General features: G+C 32.3%; 1 protein-coding gene across 1 annotated transcript in view; it reads right to left on the bottom strand.

The window, feature by feature from the left end:
• LOC106689618 (sperm microtubule inner protein 8) overlaps positions 1 to 20843 on the bottom strand; it is a 104308-nt gene extending 83465 nt beyond the window's left edge. The window contains exon 1 of the mRNA XM_024358657.1: positions 20822 to 20843. Within this exon, the coding sequence (XP_024214425.1) occupies positions 20822 to 20827 (6 nt within the window). The 5' untranslated portion in view covers positions 20828 to 20843. The remainder of the gene's footprint in view (positions 1 to 20821) is intronic.
• Positions 20844 to 21254: the final 411 nt, after the last annotated feature.

Here is a 21254-nt window from a genome sequence, read left to right as displayed (position 1 = left end):
AATTCGCTCTCCGGAATTCACCCTCCTAGATCCTCTTCAGTGACCCGCTAAACACTATGGCTGTTTAATAACTACCTTATATTTAATATTTAATAAATGGCTGCTTTATATTTTGAGGTTTATAGCTAATAATTCCTGAATTATTATTAGTAGCTTAACCATTTCAATTAATAAAGATTAAAAGATTAAATTATAGTATAAAGTACCTGACTATGGTGTCCAGTCTTAGTATAGTACAGTGCATTTAGCTTTATCCATAGAAATCCAAACACAATAACTTGGTTATATTTTTATTTTTTGTGTCTTATATTCAGAAGTGAACTTTCTAACCCAACAACATTTCCTACGATTGTTTTTGGTTCTGTACACTCCCATAAAAATTGCGTTTTTTGGAAAACACTGTATTTTTTGGAAAGCTAGCACGTATTTACAGTTGTAAAATAATTCAATTTTTTACCTAGACTGACCAATAAGAACTCAAGAAAAGTAGTTATTAAACTTTTTCTAGAGCAAACCACCCGACGTTCATTTTGTCAAATAATGAACTTAAATGTTCGCTATTTTTTCATTCAATCTGGAAGCTGCACGAAATTGTGGGAAACATGACTACCATCGAACCCAATTGAACCATAAAATTTCAGAACGACACATTCTTCCGATCGGTACTTGACAATTGAAAAAAATCAAAGTCCTATAGAAAAATATTTATGGTATCTTTATTCCATATGAATCATTTTACAAATTTTTATTATTAATTTACATGAGGAAATACTAACAAGCTGTACACTGCTGCATGGACCGTAAACGATTTCCAGAACATTCTGTGAAACGGAAAACTGTGATGTTCAGGCAACCGTGAAATTAATTGTCCTCGCTGAAGTCACACAAGCTGCTAGAAACGATCCTTAAAGATAACAAACTGGAAAAGTGTTCGCGGAAGAGAATTTTATTTTATTATTATTTTTTTTTTTTTTTACATCCGTTTTTACATTTACTTGCATAGCAAATAAAGTATGGAAATTTGTGCAACATCTATGTCTGTGAAGAGAAAGTTAGCGGGCTAAGTTTAATAGTTCCTTATTTTCAAGAACTAGAATAACCTGTCCAACATTTGAAGCGGTGAAAGGAATGAATAGTGGTGTAAGTCAATATAATGTCATTTTGAGAAACAAGGTCTTTTAATAGTAGAAGTACTGAAGAAAAACATGCAATTTAAAATTTACTACGTATTTAGTTAAAACATCAATATTATTAGTTTTTTAAAGTATTATGATGTTCCGGTAACCTACGGCAACGGAAAGGTGAATCAGAAAGGCTTTGGACCAGTAGCGCCCATGTGGCCAGCATAAAAAGTTTGCCTCCTCCAACGCTTAGTAGCAAGTGAAGCAAGCCGAAAAGCGTGAGTGAGAGCCATCTTGTTTTGAGAAGCAGTTCATCATTTTCGTTGTCTCTCATCAGGAATCCACCATGAGTGAGTAAAACTCTTGGAGTTGTTCCCAGTAGTAGAGCGGAGGGAGCTTAGAGATGCAGAGGGAAGAAAGAACCACTTGTAAGTCCACCTACCAATAATTAACATGCACCACCACTTGGCCATCATCATCAACCACCTCAACTTCATATCTACAATTTCCATAGCCCTATCATTCAAAATTTTACTAACCATTTAATCACAGATGTTTTCTTTCGGCCACCCACAACACTATCTGTAACTTAACAACAGAGTTTTATTTTTCATTTAACCATATTCATTTTTCATTTATACAGTCCACTTCAACCCAACCAGCAGACCAAAAATGAAGTGTGTCCGGCAATTTCAGTTGAGGGCATACTTCATACAATGAAGTATCGTTTAAAAAAATGTGGTTTCTTTAGGAACTTAATTGAGATACAGGACTGTTCCTAACAAACGTTGTTCAAGGAGAAGTTTTAAGAAGAAAGTTGTGTATCACTGCAGATATTTTACAGATCAGGTAAAATTTAGTTCATACACGTTTTAATTTATTTTTTTTTAAGAAATTACAATATTGTGATATTACTTTAAAACGCAGATCAATTACATCTATTTCACTCATTGACCTCATCAACATCCTCTTTATGGTCTACAGCAGAGGTTCCTAATCTTTTTCGGTTTGCGGCTTCCTAAATAATCGGATTTTTTCCCCTGCGCACTTAATACATTAGATTTTTTTCTAAATTTTTGACTTTTTAAAAAAAAATTGGAATACTTTCCTTTTTAAAAGCGATTACCCATTTAACAGTGAAAAATTAAAAACAAATAGTTACTCTTTTCGTAATATTTAGTGTCTAAAGCATGGGTGAGGAAGCTTTACGCACTAGCCGTTCCAAAGATAAGGATTGGAAAGAAAACAATGAAAGACTCGAAATTTACTAGAATCTTAAAATTGTCACCATACACGATTATTGGCGCAAAAATTCGAGAATTGGAAATTCCAAGAAAATTGCCGAATTATTTAATTGAATATTTCTCGGCGCCCTTATGACGGCACTGTGGCGTCCCGAGGAGCCACGGCGCACACTTGGGGAATCACTGGTCTAGAGTCTTTAGCGGTATCAGAAGTTGTCAGTAAATTTCTAAAATAGCCGTTGTGGTTAGTAATATTTCACACATATAGTATAGTATTAACACGTATTCATTATTTATTATTTTTACAGCTATGTCATTGCATAACTGTGATCAATTGTTTTTTGGTGATCTTTGTTGTCCTTTCTTCTTACTTAGATCAATAATTAGAAGATGGCCTCGTGACCTTATATTGTAAACTGTTTTTAGAGTTCTCCTACTGGGTAGTTTCTCTAAATCCTGTATCATATCATTATGTCATTATGATCAAATTTACTTGTTGTATTTTTTTATACAGTTGTAAATATCAATAAATAAATAAATAAAATAAAATAAAAAAGATCAATAATTAAAGCTGAAAAAGAAATTTATTTATTTTAACTCTCCATCTAAAATAAGCGAAGCGTAGATGGGAATATTGCATCAATACTGATCCGGTAGATTTGGGTTTGGACTGGCGTCATTGGATAGATACACGAGAATGCTGCTTGCTATTGGTGGCAACTTTGGGTTAGCCATTATTATTATTAAGTAAAATTAGATGTAGAGTCGATCCCACATGGACCTAATCCATTGGATCTGTAACCAAGATACTGTTAGAGCCTCATCTGTTTTCGGTTCGTTAGAAAAGTTAAACCGAAAATTGAAAATATTAAAAACAGATTTCTAATAATCTCCATTACTATTGACAATGACTTGGGAAAAAAGTGTTGTAAATCTGACTTACTTGTTTTCTTCGATCAGAATAATTTTGTTTAATTAATTTTAAAAGTGCCACTGCTGCCATTAAGATACTTCAGGAGCTATTTGACTGTTTCATCTAATAGCATTGCCTGTAGAGATTGTTGATGAACTTAATAAATGATTTTTTGAGGTAACCCTGCCTTTATATATCAATAATAATAATGATGATATATATTTATTTTGTTTAAAAATATAAATGGAGAACTAATGGTCACGTTTCATCAAAATATTAGTCAAGAATTATCTTCAGATTCTTATCTAGGAACTTGTCCTGGGAAAGCCTTGCAAAGTAGGACAAAACGTCGGTCACCAATTGATAACTTACGCTATTATTGTACCTATCTGTCTTGGTCACCACGCGGATCATCTTTCTACAATCATTTTATATGGTCAACTAGTAATCTTCTAATAATAATTGTTTTCATCGTATCTTTTAAATTTTTTTTTTAATATGTTTATTGAAATTTACAACTGTATATTACATAATACATTCAGTAAATTTGATCTTAGTTAAAATGGAGTGTTACAGGCGTGTAGAGCAACTACCCATTGAAAGTACTCTAATGAAATTTTACATTAGCTGGTCTCGTGGCCATCTTCTTTTCATGCGCCTCGGTGGATTGTCAGGAATGGGAGAGGATGCAAGATTATAAACTAGGGGGTTTGAGTGGTTAGGGAGTTTATAATGGAAGGAGTGATATTTGGTCGGGCTAGATCGGTTACATAGGGAACGTTTAGGTCTTTATGTATGTATTATTTGTGACAAAGTAAGGACCATTGAGGATTTTACGAAGGATTTTGGATTGTAAGGATTGGATACGAGAGGAATTGGAAGGTTTAGTGGAGCCCCAAAGCTCAACTCCGTATGTCCAGATGGGCCTTATTACAGTCATGTAGATCAGTCTTTTGTAATGTGTTGAACGTTTAGACCGTTTGTCTAGTAAGTGCTGTAATAGTCGGTATCGGCGTGCAGTTTAAAATTAAATGATTTTAATTGGATGGATTTCTTATTATATTTATCAACTTTTGTTTGCGCATAAAATGGCTAAAATAAGGAAAGGTTACTGATTCATTATTAACCATTACAAGAAACAGTTTCTCTGTCAACATTCAATTCCACCTGAATGTCTTGTAAAGATTCAACTATAGATTGATGGGATATACCATGTATTAAAACTTTAAAGTTGGAACCTACAGTTAAAACGCAGGTAAGATTCAAAGCTAATAAAAATAAGAGACAAGGGACAAAAAACGATATTTATCAGAGGCAATTGTGATCCCCATTATGAGCACGCTTGTTGGATAGGATCCGGTCACCCTTGAGTATGACTTCCTCTTCGCTAATAATAGTTATATAACATTTTTCACGCAGTTAATTCATTGCTTTTTGTCGTTGGGGCCATGAATGAAACAATAAAAGAAAATGAAAAAATACGAAGCTCTAAAACGGTTCTCCATGTTGTTTATTTGTACATGTTGACATGATTGATGATGGAACAGGATGAATGCTTTACATAATCAATTTTCCGGAATGACCGTCAATCCATTAGAAATTGATTATTTGAATAGTTATAAGCTGTATGAATGGGTTCTACTTCAACTTGCAATCCTTCTTTAGACGGAGTACTGGAAGTTGGCTTTCTTCTGGACCAAAGACTACGGGACCGGACCCTTATACCGGGTTTAAAAGACAAGAACTTATCCCACGACTTGGTCATTTACATAGATTAATGAAAAGGCACTCTCATCTTTCAATTGAAAAAAACTACTGATCTACACGATCATACTTTTAAACCTTTCAGGATCTACAGATTTGAACTGTAAGAAAAGCTAAATCTTTAAATATCAATTATATCCAATCCTTCCAGTTTAAAATCCTTCAAACAATAGTCAATGATCCTTCATGATGACCTCAACATTCTCTTTGACCTTATACCATCTAAATTACCGAACTTCCATAAAAACTTTACATGTCATTTTATCAATTAGAGCATTTTAATCCCTATCCAGCTGTAACTTCTGGCAACAGCTAGCTTCTCCAGTCACGTCCTGAACGTCTGTTGCTCTAACGCCTGGGCGATGCTCTCAACGCTAGGGATCCAGGAGTCCTTGTCATCCGCATGTTGGGTATACACTAACAACTCTCTCGCTTGGGTGCAAGTATAGCTTTATTGAGGCCATTTTGGAGGAGAGTTTAAGCATCACCTCATCAACGCCTTAATTGCAGCGGGCCGGTTTGATCCCCTCCTGAGTTGGAATCATTTCATTCCATAGTGGTCACTCATGATGAAAACTAGACCTTCCCACTTTGGTTAGAATAGGGTGGAAACCTCTACGATAAGCCCCTAATATTTCAGAAATGATCGAAGAATTTCAAACCTTATTATTATTATAATATAATAAGCCAGAAATCGTCGTTTGTTAAGTTAATAATTTAGGGTCTTAAACAGTAACTCGTCATTTAAGGATTTCATGTCAATTAGTTGTTAAGTTGAAATTGCTGGTCCGCTGTCAGGGGTAGACAAATCTCTGCCGCCTCGGCCTATGGGGGTTCTGGGGCTGTTTATGGGGGCTCTATAGGGATTACATAATTAATTTATACAGTTCAATACATGCAAATACAAGTTTACAAACAGTTTCAATCTATAATATATAACACTTAAATCACTCAGGCAGTTTAGCCTAATATATAATTATGTATTTTGTTTTCAGAATAATTAGAAATGACAATTTCTTTTTAATGTAGAATAACAAGATGGTAGTCTCGATTATTCAAACTTTTACATAAAATAAGAAAAGAAGAGTGTAATATACGAATAATTGTTGTAAATGAAAAATATTTCGACCTCTACTAATTTGTTATTATTATGAAAACTAGTTATACTTTATTTATTATTAACACTAGTTATACTTTATGTAAAACAATAAGCTCATATTATTAAAATGTCGTAATTAGTTTCGTTTTCGTAATATTTTGATCCATATTTAATACCTAGATGTATTAATTCTTATCTAATATTAATTAACTCATCTGCTCTACTGATAAACTGAAGATTATGAATTTGATTTTATGGGATTTTTAGAGATTTATTTCAATTTCCTATCTATTACACAGTTCTTCAATGTTTGTGATATGTGTCAGAATTATTATAAATATTTACATAGCAGTTTACTCCTGTGAGAATGTTCTCATTGGACCTGTTTCCTTTTTTTCATTTAAATCATTCGAACCAAAAGCGATATTATGCTCATTCATATAAACAATGTATTATTATCGTGAAAATCGTCAAAATAAAGTACATACACAATTAGTAAAGCTGCATACATTATAATGACTATCTTTAAGTAACAGTTTATGTAATAGGTAATTAAGTTGCCACTCTGGGAAATATTACAGTTAATATTCAGCTATAACTTACGTTAATTCTAAATTGTAACCGCTGAGTCCTCATAACTGATATGAACATGAATATATTTTTTGACGTCTGAATAATTTGAGACAAGTAAATTAATAATCTGTTGAGCCGTTTGCTTAAAAAAAATATGTATTCCAAACATGACAGATTAAATAAATTTTTTCAATATTTTTTAGCTCAAAGCAGTGTGCCTTAAACAAAGAGCCCAACCTACTTTCTACAGTAATGTTCTCCGATATTGCCTGCATCGAATCGAAATCTTGTTAGAAACTCCTTCCTCGTCATTTACGATATACGAGAGAGAGATCTACAGGGTACCACCCCATTCTAACCATCGTTGAGGGGTCAAGTTTTTATTTCCTAGGTGCGCCAAAGAAATAAAAGTCGACCCCCCAGAGTGGATTCAACCAGCGGAGACATGGTTCTTAAGACCAGGGCCGTCTGTAGCTGAGGTAGATGAGGCACAGGTCTTAGCGTCCCGAGAACTGCGGACGGCACCGTCAAGGTAGTCCTATGAAATGAAAAATTAAAAATCCCCACCATGGTTAGGTTAATAGGTTGATCACCTCTAAATAACTCCCCTCCCCCCTCCGTATGTCAGAAATGAAAAAAAGTTTGTTAAGACTAACGCCTCAACTTCCTCAGCTACATACGGCCCTGGGAGCAATAGTACCGTAGTATATATGAAGAAAAATTGTTTTTCAAAAATCACCGAAATCATAATAATAAGTTATGATAGCTGTAATAACCACGACCGCTTTTTCGTGATAATAAAGAAGGTTGAGTTAAAATGATTCTTCAAAGTTTATGACAATGTCTAAAGTGTTGGGTGTGTATAACGTTGGTCACTAGGATGATTTGGGGTATCAGTCATGTGAAATATTAACCAATCAAATCAATCCAAGATGATTGGCAAATTTTTACGATATTTTTGTCTCATTTCCGGGTATTATTATTTATGACTTTCAAATTCATGATGATGAATGTCATATTATTATACAAACAACCTCTTAGTTTTTTTTGTACCAACTACTATCATTATTATAAATATTTACTTATGATTAACAATGATTTCTAAACTTCTTATTATAAAATTGATTGCTAAGCAATAAGCAATTATTTACGATGAAGTTTATTCTAAATTAGGGTGGTGAAGGTAGTTATTAAAAACAAGTATGAGGAAAAATTGTTTTCCGAAAATTGGCGTAATTAATCAATTACCTAGTTGTTTTTTCCAGCTGATCAGAAGGAATAACAGGAAAGATTGTTTAGGCTAGGAATAAATTAAAAATATACTTACATGAGAGAGAGATTTCTCGTAAAACAAAAAATCAGTTCATGGAACCAATTATTTTTTCCCGGTGGTTCGGTTAAACAAACTTCTGAATATTTAAATCAGAAGAATATACATTAATTAATATCCACGTAAAAGAGGTATTAAAATGAAAATATTGCCGCTGTTAGATTCCATTTTTTAGTCAATCTTTTATATAAAGGTTGAATTTATGAATTTGTATACCTGTCGGTGTTGATTATTATTAATACAGTATTTCGTGTGTAACGTTTGTCAAGAAATCTTATAAACAAATCAGCTTCGCTGTCAGAAGATAATGGAAACTATAATTTGATACTTGGGTATCGCGTAGAATTTTCAATATTCTTAAATAAGTTATAAGAAATTGAACATAATAAACCAACATTAACCTATAAGACATAGTTGCTACATGTCATCCTTTCAAATACGACAGATCCTGCCTCTACCCAGAAATGTTAAACGTAAGAAACATGTGTTTTTTTAACATTTTGTTTGTATTTTATTTTTTCGTGTTTTTTTTTTTGTTTTTTTACCGAGGGTATTATGAATCGATGCCATAAGTTTGAGACAACAAGAAAAATATTTGGTTTCGTCTTGTCTTGAATCTCTGTCTGTTGTCAACTTTGTGTTCGGGCATAATCTGTAAAACCGTTAATATGTTGAAATTTTCAAGATTGTGTAAATTTTTGATTTGATAGATTTATTTATTGATAGATATTACAATCTGCCACACAGTTGTGGGCAATAGGTAATATTGATGAATGATCTCATACATACTAAAATAAAAAAAAATAAAATAAATAAATAAAAAAAAAAACCTCTCTTAAAATATATACAAACAAAAGAATAGACAAGATGAACATAATCAAACTATCTGTATGAAAAATAAATAAATAAAATAACATAATGATAAAATAATATATACAATATTTACACAATCGACCTGAGGATCCCTGAGCCCACTCTATCCCCCACGTGTGAGGGGTAGAGCAGAGCTCAAGAGATCCCAGCGCATCCCCCTCGCCGCATCACTGGTAATGTGTGTAAATTAGTACCTAGATAGTCTAATCTCATCAACTACTTTCTCTTACGTAAGTACTATTGTATTTTACCTGATTCGCCTATATTTCGAAAATAGCTAATCCGATTTTTCTAAAAGCTGGAAAAACGTTGGTGATTAGCGTAAACATTCTATGGAATTCCGTTCTCTAGTTTCGCTCACCAATGAAAAAACTCCATTCTGGATTTACATAGGTCAGTGATGTTGAAGTAATATCTGATCTGTAGGCAGCTTACTGCGTTGGACTTCACTGAAGGTCTCGATAAGGCATGCTCAGGGAGAGGATATGATCATATGAAGGTAGAGTAAAAAGATCGATACAAGATACCAGTATTGTCGAATGAATCTCGAGAAATATCGTTAGCATGAACTAAGAGATTAACTCCGCTAGAATTTCATGAGCGGAGGGATAAACTTCTAATTTCCGTGTAGAGAGGAGGTAAGGAGATGAAGGCGCAGGCTGGACTGGTACGAGGACCATGAGATGAACCGATGAATGCTCGATTATTATAAGGCAGTTGAGACTAGGAATGAGCCTGGATGCATCAAGTAAAAGGAGAAAATAATTTTATGAAAAGGATAATTTAAAAATCTACACGCCTGTTGAATTATTTGTTCTGCAACCAAATAGTGGCCAGGTGAGCCTCAACAATTCAAACAGCGATTCATCCGGGAGATTATATTCCCAAACGACCAATCATACTTGAAATATACTATACATATTCATTACTACACAATAGAAATTTCCAGAAAAAAAGATAATTTCCAGATGATACAATTTTCACAAAAGAAAATTAGAGGATATAAAAAAAAGAGAGTGTGGAAGCTACTAGCCTATGTTTGTACTTGAAAGACTTTTAAAAATAAAATTAACTTTCGAATTTCCGCATTTCACAAGTTTTTTATTGTACTTTGCTAACCACAACACATTTGAGTAAATTATTTCAGCACCTTAATGTGTGTGTTTTAGCATTTCAGGGTCGTTCCATACTACCACGCTTGCATTGCCTGTTTTGACGTCTCCTGGAAGCCAGAGAATTAGCTCATTGCTGATGGATGTCTTAGCACTACATTCTCTATGGAATACGTCAAGTAAAAGTATAATTTTATTCACCTTAGCTAAGTAAGATTATAGTGATTATCTGAAAAACACTTGGCGATTTCTCTAATCTTAGTAAAATTACTTAGAACGGCATTGCCTAATGACTGAGAAAGGTGCCATGTCTGGGAGTGGCCTTCAAACTGAGATTCGTGCAAACCTACTTAGTACTGTTTTTTATTTTTCATGAAGACGGTTTATGACTATCAAAAGATTTATTGGTAGTTCATTCAGGTAGTAAATGAATCGACGATTACGAGTCTAAAAATAACTATTCTTCAATAATCTTTTTTTTTTTATAATTTATTTATTGTTATTTACAACTGTATACATATATATACAACAAGTAAATTTGCTGTAAGTGATATTATGACATGATACAAACATGTGGAAAATCTACCCATTGATAGAACTCCAAAAACATTTCTAAAGGAGAAGATCTCGACGCCACCTTCTTTTCAGACGCCTAGGAGGATTATTAGGTAGTGAAGGAGAAGCCAGGTTAGAAACGAGTAGGTTTGGGTGGTTGGGAAGTTTATTATGGATGGATTGGTATCTGGTTCTGGCCAAATAGGCAACATAGGGGACATTGAGGTCCTGATGGCTGATTTGATTTGTGACAAAGTAAGGAGCATTAAGGATTTTCAATAATCTTTTAAAGTCGGAAAAAACCTAACCTGTTATTTTATAATATATAATAAAATAAATAAATAAGACTTTATACTTTTATGTAAGATAGTTTTATTCACAACTGTCAATTATCAGAAGATTTAGTCCACTACTCTATATGAGGAAGAAAGATTAGGTTCTTTCATCTAAACATTCATTTTATTCAGTACATAAACAGTAAAATGCAATTAAAAACACTCTTTATTAAAATAAATTACGTTAAGGATTTAGCACCTATTCATTGTCATCTTCATTGCTAGCAATACTCAGATTAGGTCAGAAAGAACCTTTTAAAAAAAAAAAAAAAAATAGTACAGTACCTAGCCATAAACTCCATCCCATAGAACATACATTTTCAGATAATTCCAAAAATTAGTTTCTATTACACTTAACACGGAAATGTAATCCTGGTGGTTTAAAAACTCTCACTAATTATCGAATTTAATTTGATTAAGTAATGAAATAGACCTTAGTTTGTTAATTCTTCAAAAATCCATCCTAGCGGAACAGTTATGGTAATTAAATTAAAGAAATTAAATACCATTAAATTCAGCGTCGAATGAATATCATAACTTAGTATGTCGTAAATTGTAAACCGTCGTAAGCCAATAACTTTTTATTTTATATTTTGCCCAAACAGAGGGAAAGTTATCAATCCATGTGTAACAAGGAAACACTTTTACGCCGGTTCTGAAACGGTTACTAAGGAGCTTAGTAATTAGTTCGATCAAGTAACGATTTAGAACTGTCCACACCAATAGGTCTCTTCAATTGGTTTTTTTCGGTAAATGGTGGTTCCTAGTGAAAAAGTTATAATAACACATATTAAACAATATTAAATTCAGCATCGACTGAGTATCATTATATTCGGTTAAGTAGTACGTGTAGTAAACCACGTAAACAGTCGTAAGCCAAAAACAAATTTTTTTATTTTTTTTATTTTGCCCAAAACTGATGTAAAGTACTACATATTAATCCAGGGGGGTGACTATAACGTCACGTAAAAGTGAAGCCAAAATGGTCTCGTCTACAAAAAGAGAGTTTACGCTGAAGTTAATAGGAATGTCCGCACTTGTAATCTAAACTGAAACAGAAGGCAGCCCAATTGGCTCGTACTCTTCCTCTACTCCTCTGTAACGCTCTCTATTGGCTTCACTTTTTCCACCATCTTACCCGTTTACACCACTTCTTCAATCCAAATGTAACAAGCATACGCATTTTCTGCTGGTCCTAAAACGGTTACTTATCAACTAATGAGTTTTATCAAGCTACGAATTAGATTATATTTGATTGATATCCAGTAATATGTCTCAATTTTGGGCAAAATTGGAAAAAAAGGCAATGTCTGGCTCCTGCACTAAATCGTTTGATTACATATCGTGGTTAAAATCATTTTTATCGTAATTAAACATTGTCGAATAACCTATTTTTTTCGTGTTTCATCTGCATAGCCAAGCAAGACTTTATTACAATCCAGAGTTGAACATTTTTGGTATAAATTACCTTCTTAGTGATCATTATAATTCAAAATCAAATAAAACTTGGAAATACAAATCGCTCTGAGCGAACCGTAAATAAACATTACCAATTCTAACCGTGTTCAATGTTTTGTACAGCTTTGTTCATTACTACATTATATAATTTTTCTCGTAAATAATATTCTATAAACAAATCAGAAAACTTGAAATGTATCTATTTTTGAAATAGACTCCTTTATGTATAAAAATCCAATTTAACAATTTTTTTTCTTTTTTACATTTGTGTAAGGAACCATGTCCTTGTTAGGCAGAAGTAGCCTTGGAATCAACATTTTAATTTTACTTTTCAGAAGCTTATAGAGACTGAAATACATGTAAAAGTTGTAAATAAGGCTTACTATTATACAGCTGTTCCTATTTCAGGCTAAGGAGGAATAGAAATGGTGCAGTTGATGAGACCTTCGTAAGCACCTTGTCCATTTAGTTATGGAATTCAATGAGGTACTAATATTATGTAAATTATAATAAGGTAGATGTAATGTAATTGATGTTTTAACAATAACTGCCACAGTGTGGCTAGCCTGTTAACATTCTGACGTGCTCTAACTTGATTAATATCCAGGTGAGTTTGTTGACATTTAAGAGGAAGGGTTTCTTTTCCAGAGTGTAGCAGCGGTGAATGTAAACAAGGCTTAATGACTAAATGGGACGACTGGATGTGTCGAAGCCGTCACGGCCGGGATGTTGCGAGCATCGACAAGCAGCTCTGCACTTGACATGTTATTTACCCCGGCTCAGGGCCGCCTTCCGGGAGAGGACGGACGATTTCTGACCTTCCCGGCGCCACTCCTCGCTCGATTTTTGGCTTTGCATGTAAATTGGGTTATGAAAATTCAGTTCAACCTCGAAATGCCTTCGATAGGTTGTATGATAATCCGGTGGAAGAAACGTAGGAGAGTAGTTTCCTTTCAATGTAATCTGTGACAAGAAAAGTATGAGTACATAAAATAAATAAAGGGGTTATCAAATCCCAATGTCCACCGAATGGCGCCCAAACCCAAATTAGCATGGATTAGTTGCATAAGATTGGCTTATTCCTATCCTCCCACGTGTTTTTCGGACGTTTATCTATATCTCACAGTTTTTATAATAGTTTTCTATTTTTGCATAACCACCTAGAATGGTTTTGATAAAAAATAACAACTTAGTTTGGAATTCGATATTCCCAAGTCCATTAAAAATTATTCAACTCCTAGCATTCACCATAGATTATTGATCAATTATTGGTCCCATGCGACGACAATCCGTTTTTTTTTAATCTACTGATTCGTATCCATCAGTTTTTTTTTACTAAACTGTTAACCAATGTTCTATGCAACATTTTTGTAATGTGTTCCCGTATAGAACTTGCCAGGTTTATCCTCTTTTGAGTTGATGGATTTTATGGAAGAAATATGTTTCGAAATAAATAGGAATAGAAAGTATAAGTGAAATAGAAGAAACTGGCATAATTTCGATAAAAAAGAGAATAAGTTTGAAGATGTAAAGAAGTGAAAATTTCATTAATTTAATGTTATTTTGTTTTTATTCTTGGAGCTCAGAACGGGACTGCTCACTTTATAGTGGGTACCCATAATGGGGGGAAAATTTGGCGGTTGATCATAATCTGAAACAAATATCCTCCTTCTCTAACGGTTGTTCAAGAAACAATACTTCTTTACGAAATCCTAGAAACTTCATGGGTTGTAGCGGTATCGATTCTATTAATTTTTTTTCTTGAACTTCAGTAACATCCAAGAGTTTGTGGTAAGGAGAATTTAATAGGTTACAGAACGCTGAATAAGATGGGCTTGTATGTAAGGTTGCAGGGCTTGGTAACTAAAGGATACCTAAAACGTCAATAAACTGATCTGGTGGGTAACCGGTAATCCGTCATGACTGATCTTTCAAATGTGAATTTGGGTTCCAAGGTAAATAGCGTATAATCTGTAAACAGCGATTGCTGGCTTCGAGTTTGCTTTTCATTCGTTATTGTTATTTTGTTCTTGAACATATAACTGGGAACTCCCACAATTATAGATTTCAGTTAAATCTCATATAAAATGTAAACGTAGATCTTTTTACTACACCAATATAGATCAGAATAAAAAGTGCATATAGGCCGGGGATAGATATAATTGTAGTTTTAAGATTTATTTTCCTAGGCGTGTACCTGCCTATTGTTAATAAACCTTTGTTACCTCTGTCTTTCATAACGTTATCTAAAATAATATCTACTTCTCTGCTTAAATCGAACTATTGCAAGTCACAACGTCAAAATCTTGATGGATTGTGTACATTATGTTCTGCGGCAAGTGTCTTTTGTCTCCAAGTCAGTCTTTGTCTGAGGCGAAGGGAATTCTTTTATTTTTTTATGACTATTGAAAAAATTTGTTGGCCTCAGGAATCTTTTTAGAAAAAAAAGGTAAGCGTCATGTTGATCAATTCAGTCGATAAAATAGACAATTATGATGTAATTAGTTGATGAGAACAAAAAAATAGATTAAAAATGAAGATACTGCAAAATTAGCGACAACGGGTTTATATTGCAAATTAACAGTAAAAACTTGATTCAAAAGTTTCATTCATCATTGATGGTATATGGTATCATTACGATATACAAACTGGATGATCACTATTGGACTTTGGGGAAGAAGGTAACTTTTATCTGGGGATTAGAAAGGATCATGAAGAACCAGAGTTTGATGAGGTATCCTTGAAGAAGTCATCAAGAAGCCCAACCAAAAAAAAAAAAAATCAATGGAATGTACGTAGAGAGAGAAGTTTTACAAAACATTAAAAATAGGAATCATTAAAATGAGTGATAATAATTTATTTATAAAAACGGAATCCCCAATCTTGTAGAACATCGTTTCTAAAAATGGATGCTAGACGAATAGATTATGTAGTGATGAATTCGGTCTTCAACGAATGTTAGATGAATAGTATGGTAATAATATTTAATTTTAAATACGATTTAGGAAAGTATAAGTAAAATCCACTGGTATAAAATTGCAACACTATCTTCTAATATAAGCTACATCTAAAGCGCGTAGGCCATTGTTCTGTTTGATTCGAGTGGTACTAGAGTGCTGAGGAAATAATCAATAATAGTATTATTTACGGTAAATTCGTGTTATTGTCTTCAAAGAAAATGATTTCTTATTATTAAAATAAATGAAAACACCATTTTTCTTTAAGAGAAAGGGGAAAAAAGCGTTACATTCCTCCTAAAAGAATTGCGTAAAATAATTACAACTACGTGTTTTTATGGCAGAGACATCTCCAACTTTTCCTTAGTTGCAAACATTTTGAAAATAAACGAAATTAATTTACAAAGAAACATCCCAGAACTCACTATTGTCCTCTTGTAAGGTCTGGAAAGGTTTTAAGGTCATAGTTACTTATTTTACAGACTCATTCATATAACATATCCAACTGAATGATGGACCCGTTTTCTCGCGATCCGTAGCATAAGCAGAGATATGTTTCGTCTGTGATGATTTTTCCTGGTATTTTTGCAGAACCTGCTTCATATCAACAATGATAGTAGTTTGAAACAAATATTTCTGGAAAGAAATCAGGATGTGTTCTGGAAGGAGGTAAGATGAGGCGAAATATGATGCTGTTGGTTTTTTTGTTCTCGAATTCAACATAAAAATCCATACAATAATATATCCGTTCTACACAATGATTTAATTTGACAAAAAGCACGCCTATAAATAAATGTATTTATTGTATTTTTATTTTTATTTCATTTATTTCAAATGTTTCATCCAATATGGTCCAACGAGATGACATCTAGCGGGCAGTGTCAAAATAACACATAAAAATGCAAATATTACAGTTTAGACTATTAGGGCGTTTTGGAGGCTATATATTTTTGAAGCTAGATAAGTACAATATACATTAATCTCAAGTAATACAATTAATACTTTAATTAACAACTACTAAAGCGAAAATAAATCAAAGAATAAAATAATGATTATTTTAAAAAATCAAATTAAATTAAATTAATAATAATAACAATATCTTAAAGGATTATGAAGTTAATAATAAAGGATTATAAGTGAATACATAATTTATACCCAAAACGCTTCATGGACTGTATTGGTACTGTTTTTTTCTTTTTTTGCTTCATGGGTGTACAAGGAACGGATATTAAAAAGAACCTTTGTTATGATTTCTAGTTCAACAGAAAACTACATACAATAATACACCCATTCTACATAATGTTTTAATTAATACATTTGAAAATCTATGCTTAGAAATAAATACATTATTTATATAAGTTTGATGTATTATTAGTTGAAATACTAATAATACATCAAACATTGGTAATACCCTCCATGGATTGTGGATAATTTTTTTTTTATTTTGTTTCATGTGTCTACTACTAATATATTTAAAAAAATAATTATACAAACAATCTACAAGCACTAAAAACCTTAATAGAAGATAATTTAAATTAGGGTAAATGTTCTAAAATATGAGCCGTATAAGAAAGTTTTACGTTTAATAGTTCCCAAGACACAGTTAATTTATTCAAGCTCATATTTTAGAAAATTTACTGTACTTAAAATAATGAGCTATGAAGTAATTTCAATGTTTTTTGTAGTTCTAAGGATATGAAGCTCAGAATGAAAACTGAGAGAAAATGTTAGGTTTGTTTCTAATAAAATAAATTCAGAGGGCGTGCATCTTAAATATTTCAATATTTACTTTTTAATGACAATTAATCTTTACTTATATAGTCTACGTAAAAAAAAAGTTAGTAGCCGAGCTAGTTAAAGCGCTAAATAGCTAGTTAAATTTTATTTCTGTGGCGGTTCCACGAAATGAAAACTTGATCCCTACATAGTTAAAACAGGGTGGTAACCTGTAGATAACTCTCTCCTCTGTATGTCAGAAACGATCTGGAAGTTGGTCATAAAAAAATCTTGGTAAAATTTAACTTTTCCTATCAAAAAATAACGCGCAATTTTTTCTCAACCGAAAAAGAATTTTTTGTAACTTCTGGAATAGCACTCATTTTTTATTCACCCTTACCATGGTTGATTCATTTAATTTATATTGTTAACTGCATTTAGTTTTGTTAAAGTAACAAAAAATTCGAGTACAAAACTTATTTTGCCTCATGGTATCTTGGGCTATTTGGGGTTCCTTTAATACATAGTATTTTCTCTTAGTCCCGTGGGAGTGGTTGTTTAAATTTTGGTTGCGGTTATATGGTTTCGATCGCCTCCAAAGTCCTCCAAATATAATTATAGAGTTAAATGTGAATTGAGTTGGTATTATAAAAGTTGGCATTTATAAAACATTTCATCTTTTTCCAAACGAAAATAATAGAAAATACCAATAAAATGATGGTCGCCTACTTTTTTTTTTTTTTTTAATTTAATCAGTTATTGAATAGTAGTCCAGTCAAAATGTTATTATTTTAAATTATTAGATAAAGTTATGCTATTTTCCGCATACTTAAAAGATTCAGAAAAGTCTTCGTATTCGTAGAAAATTCTTTATTCTGAGATACCTACGTATCCACAAGCCTAAAAGGAAAAATTACAAGATAATTATTTACACAGACGTTGCGTATCGCTTTATTCTGTGACGTTAATATTCTAAAGGCTGACTTTGTAATTTGGACTCAGACTTCCTGGTTGTAGGCTGACATTGGACCATGGATTTGCTCATTCCCTTATGTCGTAACAACATTCCAAACAAACCCTTGGAAGTCCTTGGTTGCAAATACTCAATCCAACGGTATGCGGTTTTATGTCATAAGACCACATTTCTTAAGGAATTTTCCCTCTGATCTCATTATATCCTTTGTTTCTAATACTCGAATCATGGAGATAACGCTGGAATTCTGTACTGCATTGCTCCGATTAAAAAAATTACAAATGGAATGTTCATTGAGAATTGTGAACCAATATTTCTGAGCATGTTGCTTAACTCAATCTATAAGTTTGAAGGAAATCCATACAAGATCATTCGAGAGAGAAATTAAGAAAGTTAATGGTCTAGTAGGAAAAAAAATGAGAAAGTTTTTTTTCCGATTCACTACCTCTTCCAGGTTCTTCTGTTTTCGTTCGATATTTTAGAAATTATATTTCTTCTGGACATTTTAAAGATCCAATTATGCCATCAACTAAAATGAGTAGGTTGGAATGATTTTTTGTGCAAAATACCATCGAAAAAAGCTATAAATACAGGTTGCATAATATTATTCTCTACAAAACATGATACCTTTGATTATAAATAATAAGTATTGAAAATACAATAATAAATATTTTTAAAAAAACACTAATTATTTGCCTGTCTCACTAAAATCCTTTCTAATGTTAGCAAATCTGGCTGCTACAATGGAATTTTTGCATTATGGTTGCTATAGAGGTTCCTAGTACCTCCATTTAAGTTATGCAATTATTAATGGTGGTGAAACTGAATCAGATTATTTTTTTCATTTTGTAAACTTACAACACTTTAATTTGAACCCACTCAAATACCTTTAACGGAACCTGAATGTAATTCTTTCACCGCTCTATCAGGTACACAGCAGGTCCAAAAACCACACCGTGATATGAATTTTTTTTTTCTCAATAATTTGATATTCGTCATATCAGTTAATATTTATTTTAAAAATACAATAAATTGCTTAATCTGCGAATTCTATATTCTAATTGAGAATTTCTATATTTTCTTTCTATTTGTTGAGGGGTAGTAGAGGGAGAGCGGATGGGTTCTTATTATTGTAAATTGTTATTGCTGGTAATTATGTTAACCGTTTTGGATAGAACATTTATTCAAAATTTGTAGTTCATACAAATACTTCATGGGAGTTCGGAGCTGCTGCTATCTATATCCCAGTAAAAGAACTATAAAAAATGAAGAGCTGAAGTTTTAAGTACTTCAGTAAACCGGGAAAGCCTTAAATACAAACAGCAAAGAAAAAAGTGCTTAAGCTCATTATATATTCGTTGTATCTGTTACAATGTTACATTATCAAGAGTGGAGATGATGAGAAAATAGAAAAAGAGGATGAAGAGGAACAAGGAAAAAAGCCTAACTGATGTTAAAATTATCAAAAAACTTTAATAACAAATTTCACTTTTATCAATTCTCTCCACCTATTTATATATCATCTGAATTCAAAATTTTATTTTTTAATCTTAAATTTCCGACAGCCTAAATTCAAAAGTGTATTAATTCACTAAGAGGAAACCGTTTAATAGCATATAATTCCCACAATTTTACTGTAAATTATCAAGCATTAGAGGTTAATTTTATTCGTCGTGTTAATATTTGTTCCCAATTAATAAGCAATCATACAAAAATCGTCTCTCAACACTTATCAGGAATGTCCCAGAGTCTCAAAAACTACAAATATATTGTACGTTTGACATCCAAAAATATTATTCAGAGCAGCTAAAGTATAAAATATAATATTCCGGAAATTGCATTAAAATGCCCTTTTCAAATATTCCCGAGGTTTATGCACAAATCTATCACTCAATACTAAAAAATATTAAAATATATAAAAAATCAATACTAAAAAGTATTAGGACGAAATATTTCAACAACTGAAAAACAATAGAAACTACATTAGTTTTAAACTTCTAAAGTGATAATTGTATGTTCTTCAATTCTAGTAAAGGACATATCAAGGGATTTCGCGAGGATTCGTAAGAAAAATAACAAACCATTGTAAACATAGTAAAGAATTTTTTCTTTCAAGGGGCGCAGCTGAATTTTTTCTCAGTATAAGTCGACCTATATTTCAGTAGGAATATCAAACTGAAATTTTAGGGTTCAAAAAACTTTTAAATTAAAATTATTTATTCTTTAATTAAGCTTACAAATCCTATAGTCGTATATCTTATTGTATGATATTTTATAAACCTTTTTAAAGAGTTTGATTATATTGTTTATGCGAAAATCGTAAGAAAATATTACGTAAAATATTTAGACCGCAAAAGGATGAGTTTACGGGAGAATTTAGAAGTCTACAACAACGCTGAACTGAGGGAATTGAAACTGTGATGATCAGGTTTTTGTAAAACATTATTTGAACATTCGATGTTATCAACGATAAGTCTTCAAAGCCTATACAAAGTTTGAGAAAAAAAAAAAAAATTTCGCAGATTGCAACGGTGAATAATTTTGAAACTATAAAACATATTTTACCTTTTGTTGTTATAAAATTGGCTGTAAATCATTCATTCACTTCAAAATATTTTATGATTATCGGACCAGTTTACAATGACGTTTGTCAAGTTTCCCCAATGATGTCAGAATCATGAATTTAATTGAACATCATCGTTCCGCCGCGTAATCTTGTAATTATTCAATTATTTTGCCGCGTTTGTTGGATATAAATAATTATCACTACTAAAAACAAATTCCTGTAAAACTATTACCTGCATCTGAGAGATCGTTCGGTGAACACCTCCGCCTGAACTGTTCTTGTGGTTCCTTTGTCGGTGAGAATTATTGTCGCTCTATCCTTGAACAGGTCTTAAAACTTCCTGTGCAAGACCATCGAGGCAACTCCGAGCTATTCAGCGCAAAGAAAACTTATGACTGCGCAAGAAAACTATGAGTTAAACATATATTACACAGTATTTGAAGTTAACTACATCATTTATTACATAGCATACAAGTTCCATCATTTTAATATATCTACGCACCGAATAAAAATAAAAGAAAAAAAAATTATTCTTGTTACTACAAAACAAAACAACCTAAGGTATTTTTTTCAAAGTTTTAATTATTGTTGGAACACCTCCAAAATAAGTCTTAACCACGGGTATGCTTTTAAATATTGTATACTTGAACTAAGACAACAATTAG

Source organism: Halyomorpha halys, unplaced genomic scaffold, assembly GCF_000696795.3.
Source record: "Halyomorpha halys isolate HHAL.00 unplaced genomic scaffold, Hhal_1.1 Scaffold47.1, whole genome shotgun sequence".
Lineage (NCBI taxonomy): Eukaryota > Metazoa > Arthropoda > Insecta > Hemiptera > Pentatomidae > Halyomorpha > Halyomorpha halys.
The sequence above is the reverse complement of the archived record's forward strand: the minus strand, read 5'-3'. Positions and strand labels throughout refer to the sequence as shown.